At 35.7% G+C, this 11,330-nt stretch overlaps 3 protein-coding genes across 5 annotated transcripts in view; 2 read left to right on the plus strand and 1 right to left on the minus strand.

Moving 5' to 3' along the window:
• Window positions 1–6: 6 nt before the first annotated feature.
• LOC128250961 (zinc finger protein OZF-like) lies at window positions 7–1,752 on the plus strand. The gene has a single exon (XM_052977101.1). It carries the CDS (start codon window positions 127–129, stop codon window positions 1,462–1,464), a length of 1,338 nt encoding a protein of 445 aa, XP_052833061.1. The 5' UTR covers window positions 7–126; the 3' UTR covers window positions 1,465–1,752.
• A 1,086-nt stretch (window positions 1,753–2,838) lies between these two features.
• On the plus strand, window positions 2,839–7,274 carry LOC106882778 (gastrula zinc finger protein XlCGF17.1). Of its 2 annotated transcripts, none has more exons than XM_052977106.1 (2): window positions 2,839–3,394; window positions 5,254–7,274. In XM_052977106.1, exon 2 carries the CDS (start codon window positions 5,699–5,701, stop codon window positions 6,836–6,838), a length of 1,140 nt encoding a protein of 379 aa, XP_052833066.1. In that variant the 5' UTR covers window positions 2,839–3,394; window positions 5,254–5,698; the 3' UTR covers window positions 6,839–7,274. The 2 variants fall into 2 exon arrangements, with proteins under 2 accessions (XP_052833066.1, XP_014789049.1); XM_014933563.2 differs by lacking the exon at window positions 2,839–3,394 and adding an exon at window positions 4,094–4,156.
• Window positions 7,275–8,539: 1,265 nt separating this feature from the next.
• Window positions 8,540–11,330, minus strand: part of LOC128250962 (putative zinc finger protein 66) — a 4,989-nt gene continuing 2,198 nt past the window's right edge. For both annotated transcript variants that reach the window (XM_052977102.1, XM_052977103.1), the window contains exon 2: window positions 8,540–10,735. In XM_052977102.1, the coding sequence (XP_052833062.1) occupies window positions 9,192–10,382 (1,191 nt within the window). In that variant the 5' untranslated portion in view covers window positions 10,383–10,735 and the 3' untranslated portion in view covers window positions 8,540–9,191. The remainder of the gene's footprint in view (window positions 10,736–11,330) is intronic.

Raw genomic sequence — 11,330 nt, forward strand, 5'->3', positions numbered from 1 at the left:
TAAGTGTCCTGCAGAAATAAATCTATGTTGCATATTTTCTCCTCCTGTAAACAAAGTCCATTGAGATGGATATCATAAGACAAGAAATTGAACCGTAATAGATTATATCCACAGACATCAGTTTTCATGAATTCCACTGGTGTTGATATGGAGGATGGTAATCACTCAGGCACTTCTAATACAATTGTTTCTGATGATACAGATTCTGTTAAACAGACATCCAACGTGAGGAAACCATTATCTCATAAAGAAGGGTTGTCAAAGAAAAATATTAATTGTGAAATATGTGGAAAATCTTTTGCGAATTCCAGTAATTTAATAAAACACAAAAGATTACACACTGGGGAAAAACCATTTCAGTGTGAGATTTGTGGTAAATCATTCAATCAGAAATACCAACTTATTGTCCACAAACGGAGTCACACTGGAGAAAAACCCTATCACTGTGATATATGTGGAAAATCATTTGTTGATTCCACTAATTTAACAAGTCACAAACGAACACATACTGGAGAAAGATCTTTTGTCTGTCAAATATGTGGAAAATCATATACACATAATTCTCGCCTTGTTGACCATGTACGAAGTCACACAGGAGAAAAGCCTTTCCACTGTGAAATATGTGGAAAATCATTTGTCACTAATAGTTCTTTGAGCAGTCACAGCAAAATTCACACTGGAGAGAAACCATATCAGTGCGTTATATGTGGGAAATCTTTTATTAATAATAGTGCCTTAAAAATTCACAAAAGAATTCACACTGGGGAGAGACCTTACTGCTGTGATATATGTGGAAAATCTTTTCTCAATAGTGGTTGTTTATCAAATCACAAAAGAATTCACACCGGAGAAAAGCCTCATCACTGTGAACTATGTGGGAAATCCTTCATTGATAGCTCAAAACTTGTTATCCACGTGCATAGTCACACTGGAGAAAAGCCTCACCGCTGTGAAATATGTGGAAAATCATTTATTAGGAATTCTTGTCTTGTAGTTCACAAAAGGGTACACACTGGAGAGAAGCCTTATTATTGTGAGATATGTGGAAAATCGTTTATTAATATCTCAAATCTCATTGTTCACAGAAGAATACATACAGGAGAAAAACCATTCCCTTGTGAAATATGTGGGAAATCTTTCTGTTCTGGCAGTGATTTAAAAAGACACACTATTGTACACACTGAGGAAAAAGAATTTCACTGCGAAATATGTGGGAAATCTTACTTTAATAATTGTGGTTTAAATAGACACAAAAGAATTCATGATGGAGAAAAAACATTTAACTGTGAAATTTGTGGGAAATCTTTCTTCTATAATTGTAGTCTTAAAGTCCATATTCGTAGCCACACTGGAGAAAGGCCTTGTTCCTGTGAAATATGTGGTAAATCATTTATTTGTAAAAGTCACTTGAATAGCCACGTTCGAACACACAGGAAAGGAAAACCTTTGAATTGTGATTCATGAGAAATACTTTGTTTGTAATTCTTAGTCTACTGACATGTATTCACCGAAGATTGATCATTGTGAATTATAGAAGGCTGGAGATTATCTCAGCTAACAACAAACAAGATGAGGACAAATATCCGTCAAATGTAAATAATGGTGAATTATGTTGGAATTGTTTCTCTTTGAAATCTTGTATTGCAGTTTTGAATGTGCTTTGATATGTGAGACACTCTTTTAGAAACAGACTTGAAAATTATAAACTTGTGTATGAAAAGATACAGAGCAAATATAAATGTTATTCTGGTATTTTCTGTTTTACTTTTCTTGTCCACTAATGCATTCTGGGAAAAAAAAATCATTTCTTCAGTGTTATTTATTTATAATGATTTCTTACAGAGACACTTTTATGAAACATGATTCGAAAACCCAAACGTAAAATTATATTGACATGAAATTCCTTGAAAATTATTCCCATAAAAGAAACAAATATATATTTCCTCAGAGTAAATGGTTTGGGCATACTTCTTGCAGAGAAATGGGTGAATAAGGTCATAGAGGTAGCTAGAGTTTGCAATAGACTACTTAAGCTCAGGTTAATTTTGCAGAATGGTATAGCTACAATTATATCTTCCTACACCCAACAAGCAGACCTACCAAATGGACAGAAGGACCACTTTTATGATATCCTTCTGCAGGCTACCTCAAAGACATAATAGGTATCAAATTGTTGGATCAGGTGATGAAAGTTACGGAGAGTCATAACCCAACTAATTAGGTAGAGAGTTAGTCTAGATGAGATGCAGTTTGGGTTTGTGCCAGAGAGAAGGGCTACTGGTGCTATATTTCTGGTAAGGCAACTGTAGGAGAGATACTTAGCCAAAGATGCTTGGCTTTTGACAGGGTCCCCGATCCCTTATCTGGTGGTCAATGCAGAAACTAGGGATAGATGAGTGGTTGGTGAGAGCTGTACAAGCCTTGTACAGGGACGCTACCAGTAAGGTAGATGGCCAGACATGATTGAGGAAGATTTCCAGAGGCTTAACATCACCTTGGAGGATACAGAGGAGCTGGCACAGGACTGCCAGCGATGGAGAGCTCTAGTAGACCTTGTCAGCACTATGTATGATGATGCTTCTGGGACAACTAACTTGGAGTGACCCCAGCCCCATCAAGCAAGAGTATGAAGCCAAACCAAGCCATATATGTGTGTGTGTATATATATATATATATCATCACCATCATCATCATCGTTTAACGTCCGCTTTCCATGCTAGCATGGGTTGGACGATTTGACTGAGGACTGGTGAACCAGATGGCTACACCAGGCTCCAATCTGATTTGGCAGAGTTTCTAGATGCCCTTCCTAACGCCAACCACTCCGAGAGTGTAGTGAGTGTTTTTACGTGCCACCAACACGAAGGCCAGTCAGGCGGTACTGGCAACGGCCACGCTCAAAATGGTGTATTTTACGTGCCACCTGCACAGGAACCAGTCCAGCGGCACTGGCAACGATTTCGCTCGAACGTCTTTACACGTGCCAGGCAGGCGACGCTGGGCATAGGTGCCATCACGATTTCGCTTTCGCTTGCCCCAACAGGTCTTATATATTTCAATAATAATAAAAGGGTAAAATTAATTAAATAATTAATAATTCTACCAAGTAGTTTGGTATGTTAAAATAACCTTTATAGGTAAAATTATACAAATATTCTATAATTATAAACATAATTATCATCAGGAGTCAGCTAAATAGCGAAAGTAAAGAATACGTACACCCGGTGGTCAGGGTTTTTTGTTATGCCGAAAACGGGTGGTGTACGTATTCTTTACCTCCGCCAATATAAAGAAAATAACAAGAAGAAGAATGTTAGACTCCAGCTAAGAAGATCTGAAGAAGGAATTGTAATTCCGAAATATCATCGGACTATAGATAACCAAATTTCAACAGGTATATAGTCCATTTATTGTTTTATAGTGCATTGTTGTACCATTCTAAACTTTTTTATTCTTTATAACAACAATAATAATCTTTTCTTTATTGGTTACAAAGACCGAACACACAACGAAAAGGATAATAAAAAAACGAGGGACGAGTTGGTTCTAACACAAAAACACACATAAACAATAAAATAATAACAGTTAACAATAAAATTTAATACACAGTGTAATTATGTTAAGATTAAATAAAGAGCCTATCGCATAAAACCCGACAATATATGTACTTTCTCAACATAGCGTGCTTAGAATGTTAAGTAAAATGGAAGGGACAAAGTACATTTCGAAAGTTCTCTTTTTTTTTTGTTTTTTGCACAGACGGAATGTCCAATAGTCAAAATATAAGAATCCAAATCCAATTTAAATAAGGTAAACAAGTTAGTGGTGAATGCATGTTTCACCATATTTTGTTAAAAGTTTCTTACTCGTTTCAGAAATGCTAAGTTAATTTTTTTGTATTCGTCATTTTCACATGTTCCCACTTTGAATTTTCCCTGTTTTCTCTATATTTACCAGCAATATTTATTTAAACGACGATAACTATTTGGTTGAATAATGTATTTTTGATTTATACCATAGACAGGATATAGATCAAAGAATAAGGGTGTTACCGACTGTATTAAATTATGTTAGGGACATTTAATTTATATCACCGGTAGTATCATTCAAACGACAGAAAAATCAATAACAACCCGGCCAACAGAGTATATTTCAGGTAATTTAATTATATTATGTGTAGTAATTAAGGTGAACGTTGATGTTTATAAATAGCAACTTAAAGCGACCGATTTGATGTATCGAAGTCGGTGTTCCATCACCTGGATGATTAAATATATATTTTTTTCATCACAAACGACGCTACATCGTTAATTGGTTAATTTTATTTATACTTAAATATATACATAAGAGTTAGAAGAGAAAAAAAAATTAATAATTCACCAGCTTAGGTTGAAAATTTTGGGGCGCTGGGAAACCTCTCTAATGACTTTTGGTGCACGCGTGCAGCCATGGCAAGACTAATGCGCTGGAACAACCAAGCGCCGTCACGAACTTCATTGGTTGTTCTCCGCTTTACAGAACTGCTGAAACATATTTTAATAATCAAATGTGTCATCGGCTTCTTAACTTTTCACGTTATATTTAAATCTAAAATGCGTATTATTTGTATTGCCATCACAACAGACATTGTAAACTTTTATACCATATGTTAACAATCTTCATCATTACTCATCATCATTATTTAATGTCCGTTTTCCATGCTGACATGGGTTGGACGGTTTGTCAGGAGCTGGTTTCACTGTCTGTCTTGGCAGGGTTTTTACAGCTGGATGCCCTTCCTAACACCAACCGCCCAGCGGAGTGAACTGAGTGCTTTTTACGTGGCACCAGCACCGGCGAAGTGTGTTTTGGCATAGATCTTATAGCTGGATGCCCTTCCAAACATCAAACACTTTTCACTGTGGACAGGATGCTTTTTTTATGTGGCATGTCACCAAGTAACTTGCAAGACAAAGACCCTTTGAGAAGGGAGTCGGAATTGGAGGAGGTGATCCTGTGCCAGGTGATGAAAAGTTAGAGTGTGACAGAGAGACAGGAAGAGGTGTCTTGCTGTAAAGGAGAGACATGGTTATCCCGTCAGAGTGAGAAAGCAAGAGAGAGTGAGAGTGCAAAAGAAAGGAAGGGTGAGTGAGAGAGAGAAAGATGGTGACGATGTGCCAGGGCATATCTTTGTGTGTTTATGCATATTATATATACGCACATTTCCTTTCTCCAACATCTATCTTACACAGTCATATATTTTCTTCCTTTCAGTTGTGCTGAATGTTCCATTACAACCTGTCATACGAAAATACTAACTTCACCAGAACATCTGCTACCAATCATTTATGGACATTTGCTCTCTCTCTCTCTCTCTCTCTCTCTCTCTTCCTCTTGCAGTTTACAGCCTTCACAACTCCCATTAACTCTATCCACAATAATTAACATAGGGTGCTACTTTGGTATGCGATTTGCCAAATAATTGGCTGTGTAGATCACATACCAAAGTGGTACCTAACATAGATATAAAAGTCGTTCTGTCTACAGTATGGGTACCACTTGGAAATGTCTCAACCAGCAACAAATACTCTAAGTGTTGTGTAGAAAATATATCTGCATTGCATATTTCCTACATGTGTAAACAGAGTTCCATGAGATGGATATCATAAGACAGGAAATTGAACCATAATAGACTATATCCACAGACATCAGTTTTAATATGGAGAACGGTAATCTGTCAGACATTTCTAACAAAACTGTTTCTGACAATATAGATTCAGTTAAACAGACATCCGGTAGTGAGAAACCACTGTCTCATAAACGAAGTTCATTACAGAAAAATATTCATTGTGAAATTTGTGGGAAATTATATACTTACAAGTCTCAACTTATTGTCCATAAACGTAGTCACACTGGAGAAAAGCCATCTCACTGTGACACCTGTGGAAAATCGTTTGTGAATAATAGTTCACTGACGAATCACAAAAAAATTCACAATGGAGAAAAGCAATACCACTTTGAAATATATGGGAACTCAGTTGTCAACAATGGTTATTTAAGAATCCATAAAAGAAAACACTTTGACAAAAAACTGTTTCACTGTGAAATATGTAGAAAATCTTTCATGAACATTGCTAAACTTGTTACTCATAGACGTCTTCACAGTGGAGAAGAAACGTACTGCTGTGACATATGTGGAAAATCATTCATTAGCAATTCTCGTTTTGTAGGTCACCAACGAAAACACACGGGAGAAAACCCCTTTCACTGCAAAATCTGTGGTAAATATTTCATTAATAATTCCCATCTTGTTGCTCACAAAACAGTACACACTGGAGAAAAACCATTCCACTGTGAAATATGTGGGAAATATTTCTCCTGTAGGAGTAATTTAAGAAGGCACAATATAATACACACTGGGAAAAAAGAATTCAAATGTGAGATATGTGGGAATTCTTTTTTTTATAAATCACTTCTTGTTGGTCATGAAAAAGTGCATACTGGAGACAAACCCTCTCATTGTGATATATGTGGGAAATATTTCTATTCTAGCAGTAATTTAAGAAGACACAAAATAATACACACTGAGAAAAAAGAATTCCACTGTGAAATATGTGGGAAATCTTATTTTAATAATTGTGACTTAAAAAGACATAAAAGAATTCATAATGGTGAAAAAACATTTCACTGTGAAATTTGTGGGAAATCCTTCTTCGATAATTCTAACCTTATTGTTCACATCCGTAGTCACACTGGAGAAAGGCCCTATCATTGTGACGTATGTGATAAATCATTTATCTGTAAAAGTCATTTGAATTGTCACAAACGAACACACACCACAAAGACAATATCATTGTGACATATGTGATAAATCATTTATCTGTAAAAGTCATTTGAATTGTCACAAACGAACACACACCACAAAGACAATGTCATTGAGATGATTTGTTGGAATGCTTTTCTCTACAAATAAAGGTAAAAACAGAATAAATTGCTGTAAAATCTTATCAAGTAATTTCTAATAAAATATTCACATTTCAGAAAACTGAAATTTTATTTCATAAACAACTTAGAAAAATTTAAATTATAATCACATTGTATATTTCGGAGTGTCCAAGAACAAACGATCCTCAAGAGTGAACCGCAACACAATGTTGTTTATTAAAATTGTCTTAATACAGGGCTTAGACCAGTGGTTCTCAATCAGGATTCATCTGGCCCCTGGGGGGGTCCATATGACCCTTATAGGTCCATATAAGATTTTGTTTGTTAAAAATTGTGTGCAATAAATCAGTTTTACTTCTACAATACACAAAATATTTTAATTTCTTTTATACAATTCCTGGCCCAGTGGTTAGGGCAGTGGACTCGCGGTTTCGATTCCCAGACCGGGCGTTGTGAGTCTTTATTGAGCGAAAACACCTAAAGCTCCATGAGGCTCCGGCAGGGGATGGTGGCGAACCCTGCTGTACTCTTCCACCACAACTTTCTCTCGCTCTTACTTCCTGTTTCTGTTGTGCCTGTAATTCAAAGGGTCAGCCTTGTCACACTGTGTCACGCTGAATCTCCCCCAAGAACTACGTTAAGGGTACACGTGTCTGTGGAGTGCTCAGCCACTTGCACGTTAATTTCATGAGCAGGCTGTTCAGTTGATGAGATCAACTGGAACCCTTGATGTCGTAAGCGACGGAGTGCCAACAACAAGCAACACTTCCTAATATTTCATTATATTGGGTTGGTGCATAATTATTGCTGCTTTTTTTCAACAAATTTTATTCCACAAAAACAATAACAACATGTAACAAAAACATCTTTAAATGGTTATTCCGGAGCATAGTCACCATCTACTTCAATTACTGTTTCCCATTTGCTTGGCAGACGGTCAGACCGTCATTTAAAGATGTTTTTGTTAAATATTGTTATTGTTTTTCTTGGTTGGCCAGAGGCTATAACAGAAGACACTTGCCCAAGGTGTCACACAAGGAGACTGAACCTGGAATCATGTGGTTGGGAAGCAAACTTCTTACCATACAACAACGATGTTATGGTAAATATCGAAAGTGGACTGAGGAATGAGATAGAAATAAGAGGCAGCTTAGAGACATTTTTAAAGGGGTATTATTAAAAAGTGTTAAATATATTGGTTTCAGATTTTTGCACAAGGCCGGCAATTTTAGAGGAGAAGGTGAGTTGATTACATTGACCCCAGTATGCAACTGGTACTTATGTTATCAACCCCAAAAGGATGAAAGGCAACATTTGAACTCAGAACACGAAGCTGGATGAAATGCCATGAAGCAGTTTGCTTGGAATGGTAATGATTTTGCCAGCTTGTCATAATTTAACAGCTTGGCAAAAGAGACTGATAGAATAAGAACCAGGCTTCAAAAGAAAAAAGTCCTAGGGTTGATTCATTAGACTAAAAAATCTGCAAGGCGGTGCCCCAGGATGGCCACAGTCTAATGATTGAAACAAAGAAGTACTATAACTGCTTTCACTAAAATTAAGCTACTGGAATGTTCTAACTACCTGAGAGAAATGAGAACCAATGTCTTCAAGGTTTGTGTAAATTATGTATGGAGATAATTTTATTAAATAATATTTTGTTACAGAAATTATTTTGAAAATATCATTAACAAATTTTTATTTAAAATTTTATAAGATGTTTTTATGAAACAATTGAATTTACACTTCAACTTAAAAGTCTCTTGGATACCACTTGGTAACTGCACAAGTCCATCTTGCAACATGTCCAGCCCAGTGGAACTTGTGCTTTTGGTATTCTGCGATCACATCATTCACTCTGCTCCGTTCTCGAATTATCTCATTTCAAACGTGCTCTCTTAATCCTAACATGGATCTTTACATGGCCTTTTGCATTTGACCCAATCAATGTCCTGTCCTCTTCACAGTAGCCCATGTCTCACTTGCATATAAGAGCATAGGAACGATGATGCTATTGAAGAGTCTGACACTTATGGCATTGTCTAGCTCTGTTTGGAGTACATTCTTTATTGAGTTAAATATAATACTGTTTCTTCACATAGTTTTGAATTAAAAATACGTTCTCTTGTAGCTTCAAGATTTCAATGAAGGTGTTTGTTTATTTTTAGAATGACAACATAGGGTAGGTGTTTGAGGCTGGATCTGGTGAGTCTGAACATAAAACAGATAGAATATTTGGGCCAGATGTAGCTCATTTAAAAGCTAATTTAAGGCTTCTCTCCTGTGTGTATTCGCTTGTGCTTATTTAAGTAAGTTTGATAGATGAATGATTTTCCACATATTTCACAGTGCCATGGCCTGTCACCAGTGTGGATACGAATGTGACCTCTAAGATTAGATTTATCAGAGAATGATTTACCACATATTTCACAATGGAATGGTTTCTCTCCGGTGTGTACTCTTAAGTGACAAACAAGTACACCATTATTAAGGAACGCCTTTCCACATATTTCACAGTGGAAAAGTTTTTCCCCAGAATGTATTTTTTTATGAACTACAAGACGAGAATTGATAATGAACGATTTCCCACATATATCACAATGATAGGTTTTTTCTTTGCTATGAATCTGTACATGTGTAACAAGTGTTGATTTATTGATGAAGCATTTTCCACATATTTCACAGTCAAACGGTTTGTCTCCAGTGTGAATTCGTTTGTGAATTGTTAAATAGCCATTACTGGCAAAAGATTTCCCACAGATTTCACAGTAGAAAGGTTTTTCTCCTGTGTGAATCCTTTTGTGACGTGTTACATCACACTTATACACAAACGATTTTCCACATATATCACAGTGGTAAGGTTTTTCATCAGTGTGGAATTTTTTGTGAATTGTTAGACAACTATTATTGACAAAGGATTTCCCACAAGTTTCACAGTGATAAGGTTTTTCTCCAATGTGGATTCTTTTGTGAGCTGTTAAAGAACTATTACCAACAAATGATTTTCCACATATTTCACAGTGGAATGGCTTTTCTCCAGTGTGTCTACGGATGTGGAGAACAAGTTGAGAATTATGGGTAAACGAATTTCCACATATCTCGCACTCAAAAGAATTTTCTCCAGTGTGGATTCTTTTGTGATTTCGTAAATAACTATTATCCGCAAATGATTTTCCACACGTTTCACAGTTGTAGGGTTTTTCTCCAGTGTGACTACGTTTGTGGACGATAAGGTGAACATTCTGATTCAATAATTTTCCACAAATTTCACATCGAAATGGTTTTTTTCCTGTATGTAATCTTTTGTGCGTTGTTAAATTACTTCTGTTCGCAAAAGATTTTCCACAAATTTCACATTTAATATGTTTCTCTAATGGACTTTCTTTACATGATAATATCTCACCACTGGATGTCTGTTTAACTGAATTTATAGTGTCTGAGTAATTACCATCCTCCATATTAACTCTTAAGAAATCTCTCAAAACCGATGCCTGTGGTTATAATCTATTATGGTTCAGTTTCTTGTCTTATGATGTCCAAACATGGGACTCTGTTTACATGTGTAGGAAATATGCAATGCAGAAATACTTTCTACATAACACTTGCAATGTTTGTTGCTGGCTGGGACATCTCCAAGTGGCACACATATTGCATACAAAAAGACTTGCAGATCTACATTAATATTTATGGATAGAGTTAAGAGAAGTTATGTACACTACAAACATATAAGGATCCAGAAACTATTGGTAGCAGGTATTCTAGTGGAATCAGAATTCTTGTACGACAGGTTGTAAAGCAACATTCAGCATAACTGTAAAGGAAGAAAATATATGACTGTTATATAATTGTTGTTGGGAGGGAAATGTGAGAGAGTATTAGAATAGTATTAGAATAGCTGTCCATTCAAAGTTTTATACTTAAAGCGAATGGACAGAGAGAGACAAAATGTAAAATATATAGAAATTTTAGGAAATAAAAATAATTTCAGAATTGCGATTGTTGTCTGAATCAATGGATGAGTACAAGAAGAAAAAAATGCTCAAAGTAAGAAGAGAAAGGAGACACTGGAGGTTCAGATATTCGAAGACTCTACTGGGTATGTCTATGTACACACGCAAAATATGTGTGTGTGTATGTATATATATATATATATATATATATATATTATTTTGTTTAAAAGATTTCCAACACTGTCTGTTTTCTATGTTTTATTTATATTCCTGCAGAACCAATGTGGGGTATAGAATATGGAATATACAATATATAATATAAAATAAAAATGGATGGCACCATGAAATAAAGTATTGAATGTAGATGAAATATTGAGTGTTCAATATAAAGGATCAAATATATAAATATATAAATATAAATATATAAAGGCGACTCGAGTTTCAGGGCTATTTCCC

The sequence above is a fragment of the Octopus bimaculoides genome, chromosome 27, assembly GCF_001194135.2.
Source record: "Octopus bimaculoides isolate UCB-OBI-ISO-001 chromosome 27, ASM119413v2, whole genome shotgun sequence".
NCBI classification, from domain to species: Eukaryota; Metazoa; Mollusca; class Cephalopoda; order Octopoda; family Octopodidae; genus Octopus; species Octopus bimaculoides.

Excerpts from the sequence above, each read along its gene's own strand:
- LOC106882778 (XM_052977106.1), top strand. The coding sequence starts at position 5,699 with ATGGAGAACGGTAATCTGTCAGACATTTCTAACAAAACTGTTTCTGAC.
- LOC128250961 (XM_052977101.1), top strand. The coding sequence starts at position 127 with ATGAATTCCACTGGTGTTGATATGGAGGATGGTAATCACTCAGGCACT.